This window comes from Schistosoma mansoni, chromosome 3 (genome assembly GCF_000237925.1).
Source record: "Schistosoma mansoni strain Puerto Rico chromosome 3, complete genome".
NCBI lineage: Eukaryota > Metazoa > Platyhelminthes > Trematoda > Strigeidida > Schistosomatidae > Schistosoma > Schistosoma mansoni.
The window spans coordinates 6411637-6438499 of NC_031497.1; the positions used below are offsets into that span (position 1 = coordinate 6411637).

The window sequence follows — 26863 nt, forward strand, 5'->3', positions numbered from 1 at the left end:
CTATAATCCCTAGTTCCCAATTCTTGTTACCTTGATAAGACTTGACAAGTACCCTTTCGCCCACCTGGAAGCTGCGAGTTATCATCGGATACTCGCTCTTAGGTGTATTTGTCTTGCTGGGTGACAAATATCGCAAAATACTGTCCGAATTTTCCCTCCGAGCATACACTCAGCTGGTGACTTTCCTTCTGGCACTACCGGATTGAGGGTAACTCTATAAGACATTAAGAATTTACTGACCGCTTGTTCTGGAATACACTCTCCTCCCCCTTTGACCAGAGCTCTTTTTATCGTATCCACAAATCTTTCTGCTTGGCTATCTGACTGACGATGGTATGGAGGAGACTGTAGATGCGCCATACTATTTTCGCTGCAAAACCGTTTAAAAGCATATGACATAAACTGAGTACTGTTGTCACTTACGAAGATCTCTGGAACCCCGAAACAAGCAAACAATCCTGACTATTTTCCTACTGTACTCTCTGACGTCGTTTTCAGCATGTCATATACTTCCGGCTATTTGACTGGGTTATTCGGGGCGCCTTCAGAGAAATATAATTCTATATTCTAATAATTTTATTTGTGTATATTCAAAATGGCTAAAAACCATTTTCTAGTTATTTGAAAAAGATTAATTATACTAGACAGATTTCAATGCATAGTCATATCATGATAATGTGATTTAAAATCTCACCTTAAATCCGTGCACATATTTACAACGCAAAAGTCCCTCCAAAGTTCTTTTCTTATTGTTCTTTTATATTATTTAACATTACTCCTAGGTGTTGATACATTCTTTGTTTAACTGTTATTGATTATTAAGATAAGGTACTCTTCAAGTTTGTTAAATTAAAGATACTATGTATCATCGACTGACCTCAATTCGACAACCATAGAACTGTTAAATGTTGTTTCAAGCCGATTGCATCATTAAGTCCTAACTCAGATGTACTAAAGTAACAAATTTGTAGCGAGGCCATAAGTTCTTGGATTCCATTCCTAATGGGGACATGTACACATATTGCTGTGGAGTCTCAAACTAAAACAAAAAACTGTCAAGTGAGAAATACGTTTTATTCATCGTCTATTAAAAGCCACTCAGTGTTGTAAATTATGTTTGGTCTATTTCTTTAAAGTAATATCGCAAAGGGGTTTCGTGGAGGTTGTAGTAATTTAATAGTTTAATTCATGAGTTGATCTAGGCTAGTCTATCACTGAAAACCTGGAATCACTGGACGGTCGTTTCGTCCCAGTATGAGACTCCTCAGCATCCACGATCTCGCTCGCGGGATTCGAACACAAGACCTTTGGTCTCGCACGCGAATGCTTGGCCTCTAGACCATTAAGCCGGCATCCAACGGTGTTAATGTCTAACTTCAACTTTTTAAAGTCACTTGATCACATATTTTGTTATACTCGTGGTGAAATTAGTTTGAATTTTAAAGTATTCATACTTTTGGAGTATTTTATTATCAACTGGTGTTACTTATTTGTAATGAAACAAATTTCTGATCTTTTTTTAAATCCCTAGGCATCAACTTTATGTTACTCAGCAACATGATAATGAATCATTTGCATCATCAATTTTCAATGGAGTTGATTTGAATTCACCAGTTGTTGATTTTACAAAATTCAGTTCAAATAATGAGTCAATATTCAATGAGGTTAGTTTAAATTACTACATGAATAGTTTATTAAATGTATTGACAATGTATCATTCACACTTAAAGACCGAAGTTTATTCTCTAAAAATTCTTTGTGTAGTATCCGGAGGTGTTTAATAAAAATTTACACTCAGTTATAAATAGCATAGTGTCATACCATGACAGCAAGATAAGATGAATAGAAAACGAGTCGAAATCACTTAGTAACAATCTTGAGAAAGACTAAACACTTGAAATTTTAAAAAATATATATAATATATGCATGAAGGAATGATAATGCTAAATTGAGTGTCTCAGCGTCATTTTGATCTATTTTGCATCAATACCATCCAACGTTTCTCATTACTGTTCAGGATTATGATGCAGACTACAATAATGTAGTCTACCCTGACCGTTGCTGCTACTTTGACGTGGTGGTCAAGCTTGCCTGTCGTGATGAACCAATCGAGCTATATTGGCTGGAACAATCACTCCTCAAGGTCCTACCATGCCAGACAGGTCGGTTGAAGAGCGGTAAGACTAAAAGCAGCAATCCCAAGGTCCGAAGGCGAAGTCGTACTGCTGACTGTACAGACGTGTGACGACAGTAAGGTGCTTCCTTCAGACAACCAGCATGACAGCGATGCTGCCTTCCCACAAGGAGGGATGGGGTTAGAAAAGGTCGACCCTAAAAATGCACACCTCGCCTTATCCCACGGATTTCCATCTCCGGCGGTCAGATCCCAACAAATACGAAGCTAACACAAAAATTACCCACAAAAAGGTTGTGTGTGAACGAGCAGTTGTCCCTTGGGCACCGCGGTCACGCTCTCAGGTCATTAAGACCACTTCTAACCCAATTTCCTTTTCAGGTACCTCTAGAAGAACCCTTCTACGGTGTGGGCAACCGGGAAGTGATAACTGCCCTCATACCTCTAACAGCACTCAAGACCCACAACGACATTGTTGAAATCATTAATGAATGTCTTTATGAAACGAGACCAATTTTTGGTTTAGCCACTCTTAGTTTCCAATAAAATTAACAGAATTGTTTAAAATATAATAAGAGGAATACTCAAAAAATGAAAATATCAACAATGCTTAAGTTATATTATCGAAATATAAAAATACAAAGTTCTGCGAAAAGATCTCTTTTTAACGAATTCAGTGTCAAGCTCCAAATAGAAAGCCTTGGAAAATGAATAGGTTTATAGCGGGTTATAATGTGAATGGAGTAAGATGATTAAAATGTTTTTCGTTACAATAATCAAAGGTAATTTTATGATAAAATTAAATGAATTAATATCAGAAACAATTATGAATAAAATCATGAGCAGATGGGAAATAATTGAAGAGAGTGGGCGATATTTTGTATGTATTACTAATAATAGTAATAATAATAACGATAATAATAAGTTTAAGGCCAAGCTAACGATAACAATAAGACGTACTTCTTTTGTACGCATAATTCTGGCTTCAACTTATGAATAGCAAAAGCTTCTGCTGATTTATAGAGTTGGATACAAAGAAAGCTAGGCAGATTAGGATGAATTGCATAAAAAGCCTTAAAATAAATTTATGGATCAGTGGAGTTATTAGAATCGTTCAGCTGTTTAAGGATTTAAACCTTATCCGTGTCCCTCTCACCCTTGTAGAACCATATTGGAACATGTTCTCTTATTCAAGTTGCAAACAGGCACTAGCTACGGTCTATATCCCTTGCCCTATTACAGCAGTTGAGCTGGTAGAAGTGCATAGAGGTGACCATTTGTAAATTATTATGACTGTTAATTTCTGTAGACAACAACATCAATCCATATGGCAATAAAATTTTTTGATAAAAATTATAATTTATAACATAAACAAATAAAATCTAGAGAAATAACAAGATAAGTTAAACTCTCCTTCCCTCTCTGTCTCTTTCTCATAGTAAAGATCAGACTAACTTAAATGTATTAAACACTGGCAGTGAAAGTGAACAGATAATATTCTGACATAATTTTCTTGTGATTCAGATTTTTATTTCTGGATAATGATATTTTGGGCTGTTTGATTTTCATTTGAATGATACAACTAGTCGAAAATTTAATGGAAAAAGTAGGAATTTTAACTCAGTGATATATATATATATATATAACAAAAGGATGTAGGGATCTTTCTTAAAAGAATAAGTTGTGATCAAGCGAACTTATTTACAAACAACACTAACTCTTATAAGCAAAGATGGATAGTGGTTAGCAGTGGAATCCAGGATGCGCGTTTCGTCCTATTTGAGACTTGTCAGCTGGATGTACCTGCATCTCCCGGAGTTGATGTTCACTCTGTGACTCGAACCCAATACCTTTCGCTTCAAACGCCATCGCGTTATCCACTCAGCTACTGAGTCTTGATAGCCTCTTGCTTGTGCAATGGGGTGAAGTTTAATTTCACTTAGTATTACTTATTTGAATCTTCCCATTGATGTTTAGGACTGAAACTAGTCAGTCTCTTATTGGTATATGTGCACACTAGGCGTATTGCCTCGATATAGTCTAAATTCACAAGCATTATAAACAAAGATGGATAGTGGCTAGCAGTGGAACCCAAGACTTGTTTAATAGTTAACTACATTAAACAAATCTTCCTTTTGGCTGACAGTGTATTTTCAAGGAGGAGATCTAATGGGCATAACTGAATGATATAAATGATTGAAGTCATACACACTGATAAAAAATTATGATGAGTTAAAAACAGAGTTTGTTCGTTTGAATATAAAATCACTAGTTGTGCACTGAAATTGATTTATTTGCAAAGTTTGAATTATTCCATACATTAGATACTTGGGTAAATGTGTGATTATGAAAATTGCAGTAAATATTTACAGGGTCCACAAAGTTTTACGATTATACATGACACTCGGAAGTATATCCTTCAACTTAGCATCCGTGAATGACTCAGATATTAAACCTTTAATATATCTTTTAAGTAAAGGTTGATTTAATAATCAACGTACTGAAACAAATTACTCTTGATTCCAACAATACTGATAATACAGTGACGTTTGGTTTCCACAATGTTTTATATCTAATATCAAACTCTCTGATTTTTTTGTTTAAATTGTATGACCAATCTTTACCTTACTCATATATGAGTTTGGGTAACAAGTCATTACGATAGAAGTAACATTCTGTTTACATTGGACATTGAAAATATTTTAGAACACTTAGCTTACTTACTATTGATTTCAGTAGTATATTTAGTTAGACAAAGAAGTCCAAATAAATATAGATTTCTTCGTATTTGATCATATTTCTATGGATAGGATCTTGTTTTGTGGTTAACTGTTGGTAATTATCATTTGCCAAGACATGAAGATCTACCAAATACAGCTACCAGTGGTGGCCCGTTATCCATATTTATAATGCCACACAATTTATTCACTTATAGTCCAGATGCTTTCGGTTGTAATCGATTTTATACTGAATCGGTAAGTCATTAATTAATTGATCTAACTTAAAAATAATGATGCTTCTTTTATTTTCTATGCAGACAACATCAGTAATAGATTGGATAACAATTAAAAAGATCATCCTTGTCTTTAATAACTTTTCCCTTTTTATAGTTAGATGTAGTTGAACAATTACATACTTATTTAATCATAATAGGAGGATATCCTCTGTAGTTTCCAAAAAAGTCAATGGTTTCTCGGATAGTTTATTACTGTATTACATCGTACTAAAACTGAGAATGCTTAATTTTGATCGATTATTTCAGACAGTGAACTGAATTTCATCAGAATAGAAAACTAGAAACATGCGCATTCTCGGTTGTTAGTTTACCATTATGCATAGTTTATTAGTAGATTGACAACCAGTTAACATTGAAGCAGTACACCCGCAAGTAATAATTAAGTTGGTTGAGCGCTAAATACTTTGATGAAACTGCACACTGTATTGAATTACAGCATCTAATGATTCTTAGCTATCTTACTGACATGGAATAATCAAGTTTTCTTGTGTTATGTTTTTGATAACCTAATGATGTCTTTATGGTTATATTTAATCATCAGAAGAAAACGATTAATTCTTGAAAACTCCGGAAACTGAACAAACAGAGAGTATATTCATTTATACAGAAAGCTTTATTGTCGTAGTAAAGAACCATTATTTATGATGAGCGTTTTTTTTGACGTTTATTGTCTGTCGATATTTATTTGAGGAAGATGGTATTTCTAATAAACTAACATCATTTAGAAAGTCATTTAAATCCAAATGAAACTTGACAGCTGCTTTTCCTTAACTTCGCACCTGTCAATCCACACATAGGATAGAACTGAGGAAGATTTAATGTCAAGCAAGGCGGTTAGTACTACCGAATGCCTAGTGTAAATCCTATTAAAATAAGAAAATTTCAAGTTAAGTCAGCTCTTATCAGGTTATTTTTATTACCATTATGGGGATTTGTGGAGATCGCAGTATTTTAACAGTTGAATTCACGAGTCAGTCTAAGCAGGCTAGCTATTGAGAACCTAGGAGCATCGGATGGCCGTTTCGTCCTAGTATGGGAATCTTTGCCAGTTTTCATAGACGATCCCGTACCAAAGGGGCTCGAGCACAGGACATTTGGTCTCGAGTGAGAACGCTTCACCTCTAGACCATATCAAGGTGTTGGTGTCTTACTTCAATCAATCCACGATATTACTCAACCTTTCATCCAATGTCTAATGTGAATAACTGTCTCCACTCGACTCATGAATTCTGATGTTAAAATACTACAACCTATACAAATCCCCATAATGATAATAATCATGTTCTCACTAGTGACTAGATTCAAGATGTAACACTAATGGATGCCAGCTCAGTGGTCTACAGCTGAATCTTTCTCACTCGAGATCCAATGTCCTGGGTTCGAGTCCCTTTAGTTCGGAATTGTGGGTGCGCACTTCTGAGGAATCTCATACTAGGATATAACGGCCGTCCTGTGTTTCCAGCTTTTCAATGGTTGTCTAGCTTAAATCGACTCGTGAATTTGACTTATTTTTATTTGTTGATCAAAAGGCTTACTTTAACTTTTGTAAGTATTAAACGATTTTATTTATTAGGATTATTCTTGACAAGCTCTAAGTATGTCCTATGTTCAGTGAAGTGGATTATTTGATTTTAAAACTCATTATCCTTCTGTATAGCAGTAGGATCGTTGAATTAGAATAGGAATAAGCTGCAGAGAGTATATTAATGATTTCCAATCACATACAAGTTAATAAAGACAGGTCGATTTTTTACTTAAGGAATGATTCTAATAAGTTAGTTTCTATTCCGTATAGACATTTTTATCCATCAATATAGTCTCATAGTCGGAATTGACCAAGTACTCATCACCTTAAGTGTCAAAGAGTTATAGACTAAACTATTGGGATTATTGTAATCGCCAACTTGTCTAGCTGATATAATTTGTTTAAGCAGCCCTAAGGGATGATATTTTTTTTATTTTTACTGATATTTATGGCTGACTTTGGTTCTTTTATTGACGTCAGGAATACTATGAAACAAGAATAGAAAAAAGGACGTGGATTCTAAATTCCATTCTTAGGTATAGTCAACTTATGAACTAACCTATTACTGAACTCTTTACCTCTACACTAATAATCATCACTGTGACCTAGTGGTTAGGATTGTTCATTTTTTACAATAAAAATTGTCAATAAATTATGGAAGAGTTATATTCACTACTTTGGATTAACGAATATTGATCTAGTTTAGAAAAGATGGAGACAATGAATAATAATTATACATTTTATTGATTAACTAAACATTTGTAAACTGTTTACAAATTCACTATTGAATTCATTTCAAGAAGTTACTTTTCAGTTATGAATTATTTTAACAATTAAACATTCATCTTGATACGATATCAAAAGTTGATCTAATACATTGATTCTTGTTCATCAAATTTATCTATTTCATAAATTATTCTTCAGTTAGATTTATGTAAAATAAAAGTAATTATAATAGTTGAGATCATGAATCAACTAAAGTTAGACCACCATGGAAAACCTGGAAACACTGGACGGTCGTTTTGTCCTATTATGAGACTCCTCAGCAGTGCACATCCACGATCCCGTCTCGTGAGATTCGAACCCAGGTCCTATCAGTCTCACGCTTACTAGTGACTGGATTCAAGAGGTATTTCCTGGAGTTCTAGTGAGAAGCAGTGACCAGTGGAGTTCAACCAGGTCTGTTGTGAGATAGTAACTCTCTGAAGACAATGGTGGATGCGTCGCTCAATTTTGTGGATTTATTGAAGTTAGACATTAACACCGTTGGATGCCGGCTCAGTGGTCTAGAAGCTAAGCGCTCGCGCGCGAGACTGATAGGTCCTGAGTTGGAATCTCGTGAGGCGGGATCGTGGATGCGCACTGCTGAGGAGTCCCATAATAAGACGAAATGACCGTCCAGTTTTTCCACGTTTTCCATGGTGGTCTAGCTTCAATTGATTCATGATCTCAACTATTAAAATAACTATAATATCCATAAAACCGCTTCTGATATTAAAAGTAGTTAATTATAAAATTTGCCTAAAAATGTCAATGTAAAAGTGATTCAAACTGTTACGAAACCAGTTAGATTTCGAATTTTATATAAATAATAATTATACTATATTATAATGTTATTACTCTGTTGAAAATACACATATGGTAAATATTTTACACTTTTGTTATTTCTAGTTGAATGAGTGGATTACAGGACCACAAATAAAAGAAGAATGTCAAATGGAACCAATTCCAATGTTATAATATTTCAAAAGATTAGCGCATTATTTCATCTCGAATAAATGTCATTCTAGAAAAAAACAGTTTCGATGGTAACATCTGTAAATATATATTGCATAATAAGTAACTAAATTCAGTACTCATCATTGATATATTCCCATGAATTATACAGTATACTATGTATTACATTAGACCATATATTACACTTTAATATCTCTTGTATATAGAATTATGGGGATGTATGTATAGATTATTGATGGAAATTTGTGTACGCTGTGCTGGTACGTTTCATTGTGAATGGAGATCATATAGAAAACTAATAAAATCCAAAGAGCAGTAAATAGTGTTTTTGTCATAGTTTGGTGCTGCTTACACTTCAACAATCCTTCCTGATGTAATTTTGATGATGAAAATAATCTTCAAAGTATTGAAAAACTTCATGAAATTCTAGTCCCATTCTCATCAATGACTAACTTCGAAGTAGATTATACGAACATACAGTGGGAAGCTATGTTATGTATAGTTGAAAAAGTTAGAATTAAAAAACTCACAGATGATACTGGATACTGACCGCACTTGTCAGGTAGTCTTATTATTTTATATTTCATCATCAATTGGTAGTAAAAAAAATACTCAGGGATCTCTTTAAAGTAATAAGCCATAATATATTAGAATCAGATACAGTACTACTGACTAATGGTGGATTGTTTGAGGTAAGATGGTCAACAGGGTTTCCTGTTGACCACCTCCAACCACCATCTACCTCAATATATAGTGCACGCAGTGTCGAGCCACCTAGACTGGTGGCCACATTGCAACTCGATCGATAGCATTCGATCAATTCTAAGAAGGACCTGGCACGCATGACATTGATCACCATCCAGTGATCAATCAATGATGGATTGTTTTCATCATAAGTTCAACATTTTGCTGTTCGATTACATAGTGATTTTCATTTACTATTAATTAAAATATACAGTAACAATCCTTTTTTTATTTGGGTATAAATGAGGTTTAATTATTAGTTAGGAAACTTAGAATATTTCAAAAAAATTTCACGTTTATAAGTGCTAAATGATGATAGTAAATTTCCTGCTTAATGTTATGGCAATCTATGCTTTATTAAATAGGGAGATAGAGATAGTTGCTTCACTTTGAATCTTTTAACTATCTAAGTTATATTTTACAATCATATGTATAGAAAAAGTATTTTATACACTATTATGAAAGTGATTAAATTCAAAAGTATGTTGATAATCAGTGAGCTATCATTTCGTCTGTTAATTATTGACACAGGTTATTAGGGAATGATGGTAAATCAGTTGATGAGGTCATGAATCTTCATCAACTGAGACGGTTGGACCATGTGTTACGCATGTTTGAACACCGATTACCACGACGCGCTATGCTGACTAGTATTGGCGATGGTTGGAAGAAAGTTAGGGGCGGTCAGACCAAAACGTAGCATCAGTGCTTGAAGTCACTAACTTCTAGTCCGAGCCATGTTGGCAGATGCAGACTACCTGGTTGGGGTCCGCGTGACTATCGTAACCAATGGTTGGAGACTCTGTGTGTCATGGCTCAGAATTGATCACAATGGGGCAGGTGTGTACACTCTTTATCTTCTCTTAAACCTTGAGATTAAAATTGCTTCATAACTTTCCTCCTTCCTATACTAATTTTCAACTCCAAGTAACCTTCATCAGAATTATTCACTATCTTCCTTTTCAGTTCAAACATTTCTCCCTAGAAATCACACTTTCTTCATCTAACTTTCAGGGATTGATCTCTTACCGAGTGGTTCACTTATGAACGCAGATGACATAGTTATATTCAGTGAAGACATTGAACAAGGAGTCTTTTGCTAGACTTGAGTAACAATGCAAGCATGTCTGGAGTGTCTCTCTTCCTCTAAATCCAAAATGCTTCAGACTGATCCACATTATTGCCTACATTGATTATTAGTGAGTGAAGTAGTTGAGTAAGTTGACCAATTCGCTAATCTTTGGAGATTCATCAGGACTGGTGAGCTGATATTTGAAAGAATCTCGGTGCTGAAATTAGAGTTCTCCAGGGTTTTAACAACTTACGTCTTTTGTGACTAAGGTGAGAGGTTTATCTGTAAGCAAAGCTAGGAGTACACTACACAGCAGTTCGGTTTGCTCTACTTTACGACTGTGAAACAGCCTTCGGAGATAGAGAACATTGGTAAATTACTAATATTCGACTACAGATGCCTCCCAAGCCTTGATGGTGTATGTTGAGTTCACCCAGTAAGAAATGCTAAGGTACAACAGAGAAGATAGAAAGTGTGTTGACTAGGTTAAGTTTTCACCGACTGATGTGATTGGTAATGTTACATGTGATTGCCAAGAGAAACATTTCTAAAATTAACGTTTTTCACTACTGGATATATATATATATAACGCATTGGATGTGATTCACACTAATCATCGAATGTCACGTAGGCTTCAGAAACAGTATGATTGAGGAGGGAAAGAGAAAAGGCATAATTATCGACAAATGCACGTAGTATTGACACAAAAATTCTATGATCAATACTAATTTAATAACTGTATATATATATATATATGAAAATTGGAGGAAGTAATAAATAAGCAAATATCAAAAAGAACATGAACAAACCAATAAATAACTAAATAAACATAGATAAACAAAGCTGGTCATGTTTTCTGATAATATTAAGTCAATGATCTGTAGGGCGTTACATATGTGTATGTGTATGAGAAAGGAGATGAGAAAACAAGTTGATCGGCAACAAGAAAATATACTCAAAAGTTACAAACAACCACACACACACACACACAACTATGCTCGAATGAATATAGTCGTAGAAAGGCAAGGTAATGACGTTGCAACAAGACTTAACCGATTGTAATAATTAATGAAAATTGAAAAAAGATTTAGAACGAAATAAATTCCTGGTATAGCCAAAATAAAAAGTTGAAAGTAACTAATGTGATGACCATTAGTAATAATAATAATAATAATAAGGAATATTGTAACTGGAAGAAGAAATACGCTAAGCACAAAAGAGTAAATTAAGACAAACACTGATGTCTGAAAAAAGAAAAAGATTGTAGAACAAGGGAGAGATTTAATTCAAAGAAGTGAAATACAACAACGACTAGATAGGTAAGCGAACAGACTATACGCAAACACATACACACAACCATACAAAATACACTTTATCTGAATTAGAACATAAACTAACTTTAATTCATTATTTTAATTGAATGTTAGTTAAATGTCTTTTATTATTTGGAGAAATGGTATTCATGAGAATATTAATTATGCATATCATATTGAAATATTGTCAATGCTCACATTCAATTATAAAGATGAACTGAATAAAGACAATGAAACTTTATAGTGAAATAATAAGGTAATACAATAATTCCCTGATAGAACAAGCCAACAGAAACGATTCTAATAATGAGTTTACAGAAGATCGACAAACAAAAACACAAAGAGATAACAAAGATTTTAGTGAACAAAGAAATAAGATAGATGAGATTGAGATATTTCACAACACAACAACTATTAAATATAATGAAAGTATGAAATTAAAATAATTAGTGAATCAGACATTATCAATGAAAGAAATGCACAGAATACAACAACAAATATTGAACACAAATAGTAATTGAATAAAGACTTATTGGAAATATTATAAAAGGTAATGCACCATTCCAAAAAAATGTAAATAAACGGATAGTCCTGTATCAGATATATGCATTGAGCATGTAATCTGTAACACAGTACGTCTTTCGTTGAAAAAAAAACGAAAGCTTCAATGATGAGGAATGTTGTGAGTGATTAGATAAGTGCCAAACACATATGAAGTTCTTGTTGGCAGTAATATTAATGATAATAATAATAATAATCAGCATCGGTGAAATGGTATTGACTGACGAAGAAGTGTGCAACGAAAGATAAATCAATATGAGTAAATAAAGTTGTTATTGAGTGGAAATCATAAAGAAATCTCTTGTAATCTCTTGTGAATTACACATTGAAATATAAATTATTCATGGAGTATACTGATTTCACACTGGTTCCCCACCAGCACCTACAATAACTGATGTCCCGCTGCTAGCCGATGGAGGCACTGTTCCTGGTGGATAAGAAAGTTTCTCCAAATCCTTTAAGAATGCTTCCGGCACGAGTATATGGGTACCACCGACGATAATATCCCATTGTTTACCTAGTGCAGTATTCGTTAATTCATATGCACAACGGATTTCTGAATACGATATTCCACCGATTACAAAGAATATTAATCTAGGTCCAGAACGTGGTTGTTGACTTTTATCCCGATGCCACATTCCATATCTTGCAGACATTGGTGCATTTCCTGTACGCGTCCCAGGACCACGAACAGGGCCACCACCAAAGTACTGAAATAATTTCGGATCCAATTTGTCTTCAGCAGCATCCTTAAGTTAAAAAAAAACGTCGAAGTGATTAGTACGCTTATATTATGTCACTGAGAAATCACAACAAAATAAGAGGTAGAAGATGAAATGTAAAATGCAGAAAATAATTTACATTACTACCATGTTCATAATTTTTACCTGAAAAAGAATAGGATAAAAGTAATAGGAAATTCGAAAATACATCTGTTTCCAGAACTTCTCTCCTGACTAAATGTTAGCAAAGCTTTTGATCTATGAATAGAATGAAAAAGAACCAATCGATTTCTGCGTTAACGAATAGTCTTTGAGTTATTGCATTGATACTTAGTTATTCAGCTGAGATATAAAAGCTGACCAACCTCCAATCAGATTTGAACAAGTAATATATAACTGACTTTTATTTATGACACACTCGTCCTAAACAATTCTCATTGCAAAATAGAACAAACAATCTAGAGTTAAAGCAACAGTCAAATTGTAAAACATTTTTCTTTGGATCAAACAGTCAGATGTTAGACAAACGATAATACGACAGGAGTATAACAGTTGAAATGTAGCTGTATTGATATCACTTCATCACCATTTTATAGTAGTCCTAATATCTTCATTATTATTAGAATCTAATACTAGATAGTAACTTAAAAATGTTAAAGAGACGATTTAATTTATACTTAGAATATCTGATACAACTGAACTTTGTAGTAATCCTTCTCACTAATCATTATTAGGTTAGTAATAGATTTACCTAAAGATGTATATATATAGTTGTTTACAGTTGTACAGCTGTAGGTATTTTTTGTAATTGTTTCCTAATAGTGTTGTACATTGTGTCAATCCTAAGGGTAGTAATTTTATTATTCATTCAGGTAATTTAGTCACTATTGAACTATTTTTGCCACATCGAAAATATTAACTCGACAAAATCACCACACTATGCTACTATTTTAAGTACATTGGAGAAAGTAAAACATTCACCTATGATATTCATTACAATTCATTTTCCTTAACTAACATTTTCATGATTCCGCTTAGCTTTTTCCCATATCAACATTATCAGTAGTGTGTGTTCAATCTTTGCTCGACAACGAATCGTCTTAGCACATCACATTAGTCGTTAACGAAGCAAAATAGCATTTAAATTATTAGTCAAATTACCTACCTCCATAAGATCTTTGATATAAGGTGTCCATCGAGACATTTGATATCTTGGACCATCCTCCCGCTGACGTCGATTAGCAGGCAAATAAGGCTGAGGAAGTTTACGCCTACCTATACCCTATTTTAACAAAAAAAGAAGACTGACAAACTTAGACAACAATAGTTATAAATGCTTTTGATGATTGACGCCATGAACATTTCATTACATTGTTATATATCTTTTTTTTAATAACATGAAGTAAAGAAAACTTAAGGTTTACAGTGAAAACTAATGAACAATTGGAAAGGGGAAAAGTGGAATCATAGCTGCTTCAATTTGAAGAAAAAAAGATAACATTTAAGTAAAAATGAAGCAGAAAGTTACACCGAAACGTTAGTTGTAGCTTGAAGGAATAAAAAACTGTTTTAGCTTTTATTAACACTTGAGCCTTCTCCTTATTATTTCAATACAAATCAATAGGATCATTGATAATTGAGCATAATATTTGAATGGATGGATATTAATACCATTTTTGTGAAATAGCGATCGATTTTGGGTTATTTGACAAACCATTAAACCAAAGTCAATGATAACAACAACTACAGTGTGTTACTTATGTTAGACTAGATTCACTTATAATTTCATCAGTTGATCTATTACCTCAACTCCAAATCATTCAGCCGAATCCTAACATTACCCACCCAGGAGTTGTAATGCATAATAGTGGTGATTCAAATATATTATTGACTAAATACTCCACTTTTGCACATGATATGAAGTAAGAAACTTTTAACAAGATAATTAACTTGAAATGTTAACACGACACATAAACGCACGCCATTATGTATTTTGAAGGAGTAATAAATATTCTAAAACACTTCAAGGGAGAAAAAAACATTTATGAGGATAATAGTGTTTCAGTTCAATGATTGAGATTTTCAAGTTAAAGATATTCAAAGTTTACACATCAGTAACATACAGATAGATTTACTTTAGAAAGAGTTTAATGGTTATCACTGGTAAAAAACAAAGAAAAACAATACAAAGGATATTGATTACTTTTTTATCTACATTATTTATCACTGACCTAAGCTTATAAAAATATAGATGAATAGAACACAATAATTGTTAACAGGAATTGTATTCACTTCATTAATCATATTACATAATTAACAGAAGCAAGTATTATCATTTGGATAATCAATAAAAGAAATAAACAGAATACTACATATAAGAAAAGATGGATAGTGGCTAGCAGTGGAATCCAGGACGCGCGTTTAGTCCTATTTGGGACTCGTCGGCTGGATGTACTTGCATCTGAAAGTTGATCTTCACTCTAGGGCTCAAACCCAGTACCTTTCGCTTCAAACACCATCGCGTTATCCACTCACCTACTGAGTCCTGATAGCCACCAGTTGCAGTCCTAAACATCAATGAGAAGATTCAAACAAACAATACTAAGTGAATTTAAACTCCACCCCATTGCACAAGCAAGTGGCTATCAGGACTCAGTAGGTGAGTGGATAACGCGATGGTGTTTGAAGCGAAAGGTACTGGGTTTGAGCCCTAGAGTGAAGATCAACTTTCAGATGCAAGTACATCCAGCCGACGAGTCCCAAATAGGACTAAACGCGCGTCCTGGATTCCACTGCTAGCCACTATCAATCCTTGCTTAGAATACTACATATATTATACACATTGTATCATTTCATAGTCATTATCAATTTAATCGTTAAAACGCATCTAATCTTTATTATTTACAATTTTGTCTTAAATATAATCATCTATTTATAGTTATATGAATTAACATTAATAAATTGAGTTATATTCTAAAATGTACATTGTGTATAGATACTAGAATTTACTATTGAAAGGAGTAATTAAACTAGAATTAAGAAGAATAGCAATTACGTACTAGAGATTATTCAAAAATTTTAAGAAACCATAATCCATAGAACAGTAAAATAAATTATTAATCAAGTAAAAATTTATATACACAAGGAGGTTCGCATCAACGACTCAGATCAATCATTAATAACTGATTCAGGTCATTTTTCTGACCTACTACTTTAGAAGTTGAACAACGTTATGACAACTTCAAAGATAAAGGTTGGATTGTAAAAAGTTTATTCAACTTTCTATTTGCACCTAAAATACAAAACGAGAACGAAGTAACGCAAATAATCATTTCATAGTCATTCAAATAGTCATTTAATTTTTACTATATTTCGTTTGCACACTTAACAGTTTTTTTTCTTCGTAAAGACATAATATTGAATAAATGATTAGTTTCTAATGGAAACATAATGAGAAACGCAGGAATTAAACGGTTAAAATGTTACATAATTTCAAGAAGGTTTAGTCATTTGTGTTTTAAGAGACGGTACGTAACCTTACCTTGACATAAGCAACCTGAAAAGTTTACCCCAAAAACAGAGAAGGTATATCTGATATTTTTTTGGACAAAATGTACTTTTACAAATGAATAACTCAGTTATCGAGCTACAAAAAAAATCTGTTTTCATGTCACTTTTAATGATAATCGTTTATCCAGAGGACCTTGATATTAGTTAGTCCTCTTTTAAATAAATTCTCATGATGTAATGAAAAGGTAAGGTTGATCCAAAAATATGGTTTAATAGAGCAATACATTTTGAACAATCTGAATACACGTTTGTTTATCACGTCATTTAATGTGAGAGTGAAGGGAGGTCAACTACATAAATAAATAATAAGAGCTGGAGACAGGAAAGAGTATAAGTACGGTTTTAAAAAATGGTGACTTTTCACACCATCTTTAGCATAAAAGATGGAGAACATATAAATGATATGACGACAGTGTAAATTTTCTGATTGTTACCTAACCTCATAATATTTGCAACACCAAACATACCAACGCCTACACTAACACTATAACCAAGGTTGTTTCATGATAGTTTATTATAAATCCGTCAGACAGGTTGTACTAAACATTTAACAATGTGTATGATACTGGACATAATACGGTGAGCACTCATCGCATAGAAAGTAATTAATTTCTTGTACTTCAGTGTGCAGAACCGACTGAAATCCAAACTGGATGGAAATGATTATTCAGAGAGGTTAAGAGTCTTCGTAACTGACATTCATTTTCTGGTTTTGAACAAAGTTTACTAGGAATTTCTACATTTCCCGATCTATCAGGTTAAGAGTTAAAATCAATCTATCCCTTAAATAAGTAATTAAAAAAGTGCATAGACAAAAATGTTAACACACTATTTATAGGTAGTAACTGGGAAATTTAGTGGAAGCTTTATTTTTAGAGAGAAAAAATACTTACAGCTCCCGAAGCATCCTGAATAGCAGGAACTCCTAAATGCATTAAATTTCGTACAATACACGCCTGTGATGATGGGATTTGAGCATGTTGAACTAATTTAGCTAGATTTTCTTCATTTATACCACCCCGTTGTATAACATACAAAAGAATCACGCGAAGTTTATCATAGGCTGAAACGGACTGATCAATTAAAATAGGAACCATTGTGCGCATATGATCTTTGACTCGTTCACCTTCAGCATCAGTCCCCATGGCTAAATCCTGAAGAGTAGTTTAAAATGATTACGATGACTTTGGTTAAATCATACCTTTTGAAAGTAATGCTCGAAAATTTAAATCGCCTTATTATAGACAGACTGAAAATTGTATATTGGCTCAAGGCACTACATCTCCTATCAGCAACGTGGGGAGAGCATTATATGATGATACTGTTTAAGATGAAGATGAGCAAAAGGAATGAGTAAACAAACAAACAAAACCGCCAACAATAGAACCAGACTATCTATCTTGTGAACCTTTGTCAGGAGGTTTGCACCAACGACTCAGATCAACCATTAATGACTGATTCAGGTCATTTTTCTGACCTACTACTTTAGAAGTTGAACAACGTTATGACAACTTCAAAGATAAAGACTGGATTGTGAAAAGTTTACTCAAGTTTATATTTGCACCTAAAAAACAAAACGAGAACGAAGTAACGCAAATAATCTCTTTCATATACATTGATGCGGTAATTTTTAATAGTCCAACTGATAGATTGGTAAACTTACATAATCAAAATGCCAGTTAGTAAATAATTAAACTTCAAATAAATGAAGTTATTTAGTCTGATCTGTATAAAATTAGTCGTAAAATACTTATTTATTGATTCATAAAGTTATTAAAAATAACTTACTTGTTCGACTTTGCATAATTTATTAGCATGATTTTGATAAGTTTGCATACAATCTTCAGCTAAATGAAAATGTGTTGAGTACATGGATAACTCTTTTTGATATTGAGGCATTTTTTTTAACATTTGACTTAAATCACGCATTGTAGTCTTATCGCCTGCGTTAACCATACGTTTATCTTCAGCGAACTTTTTCAATTTGCTAGTAACCTATTAGGAAACAAAAACAAGATTATTATCCAAGGACAGGAAATAAATGACAAAATCATGTTTAAGATTTACAAAAAGATGGAGACTCCTTTAATGGCTTTGATTAACTCATGAACTAAATGTTCCAACCTTATATATCTCGACAAAATCGAAATTGATGGTAAATTTGTGAACTAATATCATCTCTTAGGGGGTTTATCCGGAGACTTTTTCTCTGTTGCTTCGAAAACAGGAAACATAAAACTTAGACAAATGGCTGCTTGACCAATGCTTTAAAAATCTACTTTGTAATTTCTGGTTATCTAAAGTTTTTTTGTCTCAGTTCTCATTGTGTGTTAGAGATTAATCGATAAAAACGAAAACCAAATACCAATCTTTCCTCTAAGTTTGGAGTCCATAGTCATATAACAATACAAAATCCCTTGATATTTATGAGTATCGAACCACTGATTTTCAACGTCTAGAGAACTTCCACTGTAGTGAACAGAACACGACTGGGGACAATCGAATGTATTTAAGCAAAAATTACAGACTATCTCAGTAAATTCTGACAACCATACAATGAACAGTCAATTTGCAAATTAACAAGCAATTGTCTCAATCTTCACCGTTTCTTCCCTAATTTCATTGTTCATGCAATTTCCTACCGATTGCGCTTCGTTTCAGTTCTTTCCTCATCGGTCTTCTGCCAAAATACATTCTATGTCTGACCAACACCATATACTACTTATATGGATATAAGTAGACCACACCACACTACTACAGAACTTAAAATTTTCAATAGAAGTTACATAAAAATCACATCGAACGTTACATAACCACACAAAGATTAATGTTACGGGTTCAGTTGTATTCACTGACAATAATTTTAACTACGCATGCTATTGAATTCAACCAGTTACAACTAATTATGTATACTTTATCCGCCTGACTGTAATTGTGTAGTTGCATTTCTACTAAACTGGAAGTTCCGGTATTACCGAGGTTTCCGCATGACATATTCACTGTAACTACAGCATTTACGCTGCTCTCTCATCAATAAATTCTCCGTAACGCTCCTAATAATAATAGAAAATATGAGCACTCCCTAAACACGATAATATTGAACAACGGAATCTTTGGGTTATTTTCAATTACAGTAGCCAACTTATAACCAGTTAGGTATCTATTTGAACTCTACTTTACCTAATGAAATTAGAGTAACAGGTTAGTATTTTTAGCTCTGAAACAAGTGTGGTTTATGGTCTCCCTGTTATTTAGACATTGAGATATTCAGTATAAACAATTTGAATGCTAAAAAGCCATTGGACTAATTGGTTTTAGTCGCAGATATGAAGCTTATAGAAAACAACGTATTGGTAACCCCCATACGTGAAGCCTAAACAATAGTTACTGAATGGCATTTCTTATTCATTAAGCCATTTGTATTTTAAAAACGCTCAGATGTTCATTAAATACCAAAAATATTAACCTGCTGTGAGACAACTGCTATATGTTGATGACGAAGTTCACACCAAAGCTCATCAGTTTCATCCAAGATAATTTCTTTAACACGTTCCTCAGGACCTGATGTGTTGATGTAACTGAAATATCCGTTATTTCAAAATAAAGAAAAGTTATTAATTTGAGAAAAAACTTAATAATTTGTTCCATTTTCATCCTAATACAACTTACTGCTTTTGCACGAATAGTCAGTACTGGATTTATATATTCGACTGTATGAAGGCCAGTGAAGCTAACCGGTTGTTCTGATCGAGAATTGGTACCTACAATTCAGCAGTCGAAATTCAGATGCTTTAACTACTAAGCTACTGTTTTCCGACTAATGACAGCATACTGACTATGGATTTCACTAATTATCACTATCCATATGAAACCAATAATTATATTAACAGATAGGTTTATGAATACAAATAAAATAACCATATTTAATGTGTTAGACTATGTTGTACTAGAAACAGTAGAAAGTGTGTTCCAGTGACTTTGTATTTGCTCTTTATTTGAATAATAATGGAAAAGAATAATAAGGCTAATCAGGACTTATTGACTCTACAAAGATGTATCTGACGTTTTTATAAAATCACTAATATACATTTAACAGTCGCGTTGATGGACCAACGCATACATTAGGACAAATTACGAAAATGAAATCGATATAAATATTTCTAAAGTACAACTTGTACCTCTTATCAGATTGTTAATTTGAGTATGTTAACAAATGATGTAACGCAATTTTTTTATCTACAGAGAACACTAAGAATAAAAATTGACTTATATCCTTCACAGTACCTCTTTTATGTAACAAATTACTCATTGCATATTACCCGCAACAAGCATGCTTTACTAGAACTTCACTACTGTTAATGGTAAATTAAATGTATCCCATTAAATAGGAAACATTCTTTCAGTATAAAAAAATCATAGATTAGCTACAAAATTATATTGTTTCATCATTAAATTTTAAGCAGTGACCCTGGATAAACTATTTGATTAAAACTGATCACCGCGCAAAATGTTTAAAAAATGACTGGTTTAGTGAATTGTCATATGCTTTTATGCCACTTTTGTATTGGTACTAATAAATTAAGAAATTAACTTGATTATTTGGTCAATCAGTGTTGACGGTGATTACGTAACAGATTTAATATAATAATTATTTAAGACAGAAGAATCAGGCCACAAAAACAAATTACACAGCCATTAAGTTGGTGTACAATGGATTATTATTATTATTACCATAAAAATTACTATCATGCACTCAAAAAATAACTAGTGAACAAAAGTAACCCAGATTACCGGTAAACATCATTTTCAATTGCCAGTAAGTCGTAAGCCATAGCTTGGAATGTGAGTTCATGTAAAATAGGTGAGATAGGATCGAATCCTCGGTCAAGTAAAATCAACTGACTTCTTTCTTTTTGTGGACCCTGGAACAAAAAACACGCTTCTAATAAAAAACAAATCGCATTATCGATGGATTGGACTTATTTTGAAAACACTATTTAGAATATTAAAAACTTGATAGAGTAGATATTCAAATAGGTTTATGATAATATTTTACTTTGAGTACTGAAAGTTTATTTTACTAACCCTCGCCCATTTGAGATCATCCGCTTTGTATGCATCCAATTTTTGTTGAACTAACTGTGCGAACTCGGCGTTCCTTTCAAACTGACTAAAATGATCCCCAAAAAAAGAATGAAACTATTGAAACAACTGTTTTTACGCTGAATACTGACTAACTAAAGCTGGATTACTGGAAATCATGTGATCCGTGCATCAAACGTCTATAAACTATAGAAATTCTTATTTATGATACATACATTTATGTACGGATTAAATATATTCGATGAACTCAGAAAAGGCGATCAATACCTCAGTGAACAACAATATCTTAATTAATTCCCCATTTGTTTATTTGAATCAATCTATGAAAGTTCATATATCTTATTACTAATGAATGGAATATACTTATATAGACACACTACATGGATGTTAAAATGAGATAACATCGTAATAACATATCATATCAGCCAGGAGAGACTATCATAATTCAATGATTATTTAAATAGCTACGTCCGTAACCTCAACTAAAACATCAGTGGGATTTACAAACGTTTAAATCGGAATAACATGCTATCAAAGAAAGATTGATCAGGGAAATGGAGTAATAAAATCCCTGAACTGCAAACGGAAAATTCATGGTACTGTAGATAACAAAACAGTGAAAGAGTGAGATAATAGAAAACTCTATTCTAAGGAGTACTTAAATTCAGAGTATTAGTGACCTTACCAGAATATGGTGCAGATTAATAACTTACATAGAAACAAAAAGCATCATTTTTCGAATACCAATTACACAAAAACAGCTATATTAAAGTAAATAATTTTTAAAATGTCCTAACGCTGCATACACTAACGACTTAGTCGATGTTAAAACAAAGTTAATAAACTTACGGATGGCATGCAGGTAAAGTCAATACTGAGATTAGAAAGATAAATTATTTAAAATGACTTACGTGCGGTAACGAATAACGGGATATTCACCTAATGTGGCACACAACGTTGCAATCTGTTCAGCGATTCGCTCAAGTTGTTGTCCCGAACCTTGTTGTCTGGCTACTGGATTGAAATAATATTGAAAGCTCATGGGTGAATCCAACGAAAAGACTCGAGATTCAACTGGTAGGAAAGCTATGTTGATTTCTTTGAGCGTTTTTAAAAATATGGCGGAATTCGACTGGCAAAGCCGGTTGAACAACTCATCCGGGCAAGCTAAAAGCAATGAGGTTTATGATAAGACCTGAAATATCATAGGTGTATGTAAACTGAAGTATTTATTTCATATATCTTCAACTTTAGGAATATATCCAAAGCACAGGAAGGAAATTGTAGAGAAGTAAATCTGTTTAGCCTACATTAAATATAGTCCGGTGACAACAAATTTGAAATGAAATTATACCCAGTCGAATTAGCGTTGGTTCGCAGTTCACAAAGCAATAGAAGCAACGAAACAAGAAAAGGTGTTTAACATATTAAGTTAAATACTGAATGGTGCATGTAAGTTGTCATCCACCAAGTTTACAAGCGCCCATTATACAAGTGAAAGAAAACCGTTTAGATTTTTAAATAACTACCTGAGAAACTAATACCTAGCCCGTTCAGGGTAGTATATTGCCAGAAGCACAAAATGAGATCACCGATGTCATAACACAAATTACATGCTCTGGAGAGTTTTTTTATTAAACAAAGGTAATTATCAAATCACAAGCAACATGAAAAGTACGTGGGACTATTTGAAAAAAAATCCAAACACTGAATGTAATGTAAGCGAAAGAATTAGGACAACATCAAACTATAAGTGGATGGAAAACGGGTTGAAAAAGCTATGGATAATCTAAAGCGATGGAGAGAATCAAAGCTTGATGGATTAAGCCCAGAGATTTCTAAGGACGTAGTTAAGTTTTAGCTGCTAAAATTACTCCAATACCAGCTACAGTTTAAAAGCTAGATGCAATCATATCTGACTAGTCTCAATAGCTTACTTATTCAGATTTAAAGGGCAGAAATCCTCCTGCGATAACCACAGAGAGATCAATTTGACTAAAATGTTGTCTAAAATAATGACCTGTATAATAGTTTGACGATTAGAGGACTCATGAGGACCATGCATGACAAAACTAGGCTAGTTTCAGACCTAAATATGGATATATTAACTATGTACCAACTACGCAGAATTTAGGACAGGCAAACTTAAAGACGTCATAATATGGATGTACTTCTTGACTTTGAGACAGAATTTGACTGCAACATCTGTCTTGAAAGTTGTTCCAAATAAGTGGATATACCTTCTGAATCCTCTCGACATGAAGACTATTGGTAGAATCAGAGCTTATGGTGAATGGTCATCTCAATCGACAACCCCAAGTGATGCTCGTCGGGATTGTTTACTACTTCTCGTTTCACTTAATTTAGATCTGAATGTCCTAGCAATCACACTTTCTTCATCTAACTGCACAGGGATTTTACTCCTACAATGTGGCTCACTTATTGACTTACAATATGCAGATGAAGTAGTCCTACTTGGTGAGGATTTTATGGTAATCTTGAGTAACAATGCAAGTACGTTTGAGGTGCGTCTGACTCTCCTGGAATTCGAATTGTTGCTACATTGTCCGTAGGGGATGAAGCAGTTGAGTGCATCAAACACTCCTTGGAAGCCATATCACAACCTAAGGGTTGATGTCTGATGGAATCTCAGCATGGGTTCAAGAAGGTCGGTTAACATTTGCGAAATTGAGTCAATTGTGGCTTAAATGATAAGTCCTTCTGCCAACCAAAGGGCGAGCGGACTGTGCAGCAGTCCATTTTGTATTACTTTATGACCACGAAATATGCCCTTTCGAAGTAGAAAATATGCATTAGCTACGAGTTTTGGACCAGAGATGTCTTCGAACCGTTGCTCACGTTTCATGTAACGACCAAGTGAGCAATTTTGATCTTAGACATAGGGTACTAAGCAAAAGAGGAAAGTGGGTTGAATGGTTATGAACCACTATTGACTGAGGTGGTTAAGACGGGTTAAACACGCCTACCTTGACGAGCGATGTTAGTTTGGGTAGTAGTGGGTTTGAAGAGAGCTAGGAGAAGCTAAATCAAGACAGTATCCGTTCATGAAGCCGCTTACTGATATCTCGATAGATGCATACTATCTACTTGGAGTACGCACAACAACGACGATCAGCCGTTGCATATGCGCGATATAGCCCAGTACCAGTCACGATTTCGCGGGAGCATTCACTCACAGTATTTCATAATGTGTGACACTTAATATGTCTTTTGAACCCAATCATGGTTTTTTTATCGCTTCTATACCGACTCGACTACATCATTTCTCGGGAATTCCATTTGATTGCGTTATTGCGGTACAGTAACCTGGGTTAACGCATATATGCGGCGGGCTTCACAACCAATGCCTAAAACTATTAGGGATCTGCGCGTGGATATCACCAGGTTTCCCGAGAACAATATAAGCCACAGAGGTATTGAGTTTATCATCAAAAAAAAAAACAGAAAACATCTCGAGATGAGAGCAAATATGATACAGTAATAGATCATTTCAAAGTTAACCTACCTTCAGTAAAAAAGACGTGGGCATAACGATATTGACTCTGGGACCCTTGAAAATCCTCCATTAAAAGTTTTAAGGACTATGGAGTGAGAAGTATAGTAATATTCGTTACCTCATCTGTAGGAGTGATCAAGTATATTGCCTCAATCGGCAGTACTTCTCTCTTCTTAAATATATCTTCAACCACTATGAAATAAATATTTATCGAAAAATATTCACTACATGTTATGCCATTATTCATTATCTCATGCATTTTACAGCACGAAGAAACAATTCTGGTGGCTAATCGATCCAGAACCAGAACTTTCCAATCTTTAGGCTTTCTTAAGGGGATAATTATTTCATCCATTAATTCTAGATTTATAGAAAGTACATAGTAGGAGACTTACTTTTAGCAACAGCCTGTTTCAAAGACATAGTTTGGAAGTTTGGATAAATATTATATTCCGCAACTATACGAACTGGGCGCAATGGCTATAGCCTTTCTTCAATTTTCAATATATGTCGAACACAATGGTTTTGAAAAACAGAAAACATAATAGACGTGACGTCTGGTTTAACAGCTTTTACGTTAATAAAAAATGTAGAAGTGTCTATTTTAATTCAGAGACTAACCTATAAGAAAACAAAAAGTGAAACAAAGACTCTGTAGTTTTAGGTCAATCCCCAAAATGAATAGTTCTGCAGGTCCTCGGCCGAAGATGATCTCATTATTATTATTTTGCAGTCATTAATCAGTGTTTTAAACGGTTGTATAGGGTTTGAACATTTCATCATAAAGTCATATTTAAATGTAGCCATAGATCTTTACGAGTTTGACAATACGCTGTTGGAGCTGATTTCGTTATCCGTCTCTAGATGTTGTCTAATGTTTCCACGTATTTTTGAATTGAAACAGTCCTTAATTTTCAACTTTAATATCATCTGTGACGAGCTACACAAACAAGTGAATCGTTTCTCTCTTGTACATTTGCTGCTGGAGTAAGGGTCCAATTACTTGGTAATATCCCATGTGGGTAGTTCAGTTAATCGAAACCACCAGCTTTGGTCAATTTGGCAGCTGTTTGAGCATATTCTCAGTATATGTTAGTGTATTTATAACAAAGAGTAAGGATTAATTGTGCTTGAAGGAATTATGTTACTTTGCAGGCATCAAATTTGTTTAAGTGTGGAACATTAAAATACACAAGACCATCGAGGGAACTGCTGTTAATACTTTTTTCTGCATGGACTCCAAATACATTTTAAACTTTATTACGGTTAAATGAAAAATGGATTGAAGTGAAAGAGTCGGGTCTGGAATATGTTCGTCCCTCATAAGTCCAAGTAACACATGTTTTTAACATGGCTCCGTTGTGCGGTGGTCCCTCACAAGTTAGACTTATGCATGTTACGAGTGTTACGACTTTATAAAAAAATTAAGCCGTATCCAATTTGTTGTGGTCTTGTGTCCGGCTTTTGATCACGTGAATTATCCACCAATCGAAATACGACTTTTCCGATCTTAACACCGTGACAATTCAATGACGTTCGACCAGTATGAGTAGTCTAGCGTCCTTATTGGTCCTTTGTTCGCTTGGCCCTTCCAGTTAAGTCCAGAACACCAACTGCAGCTTCTGCTATACGAATCTATGCGAATCATTTATTCCAAGCATACTCTGTTTATATACCAGACAGACAGACCGCAGTACACCATAAAATAGAAAATAATATTTGTACAAGACCAAGCCAAATGTAGCTGTGAACGTGGGATACAATAATCAATAAACTGAATATAATTTAGGGATAGTAAATCGTATAATGATAATCCAAAGGTCAAAATGAAGCTTATAATAAGATGAAT

At 33.8% G+C, this 26863-nt stretch overlaps 2 protein-coding genes and 1 non-coding gene across 3 annotated transcripts; 1 reads left to right on the forward strand and 2 right to left on the reverse strand.

Moving 5' to 3' along the window:
* Positions 1-3731: 3731 nt before the first annotated feature.
* Positions 3732-8415, forward strand: Smp_017620 (hypothetical protein; the record flags this gene model as incomplete). The annotated part of the gene is made up of 3 exons (XM_018799033.1): positions 3732-3740; positions 4945-5109; positions 8347-8415. The coding sequence occupies 3 exons, from the start codon at positions 3732-3734 to the stop codon at positions 8413-8415; spliced, it is 243 nt and encodes an 80-aa protein (XP_018650863.1).
* Smp_tRNA_01780_Gln_TTG.1.1 lies at positions 3960-4026 on the reverse strand. Its single transcript has one exon. It is a non-coding gene (tRNA).
* Positions 8416-12461: 4046 nt separating the features above from the next.
* Positions 12462-25523, reverse strand: Smp_131870 (putative syntaxin binding protein-1,2,3; the record flags this gene model as incomplete). Its single annotated transcript, XM_018799034.1, has 11 exons — positions 25410-25523; positions 25243-25374; positions 25133-25206; positions 25024-25099; positions 22409-22664; positions 21186-21296; positions 19861-19972; positions 18183-18389; positions 17288-17548; positions 13990-14106; positions 12462-12851 (listed from the first exon to the last, which is right to left on the reverse strand). The coding sequence occupies exons 1-11, from the start codon at positions 25435-25437 to the stop codon at positions 12462-12464; spliced, it is 1764 nt and encodes a 587-aa protein (XP_018650864.1). The 5' UTR covers positions 25438-25523.
* Positions 25524-26863: the final 1340 nt, after the last annotated feature.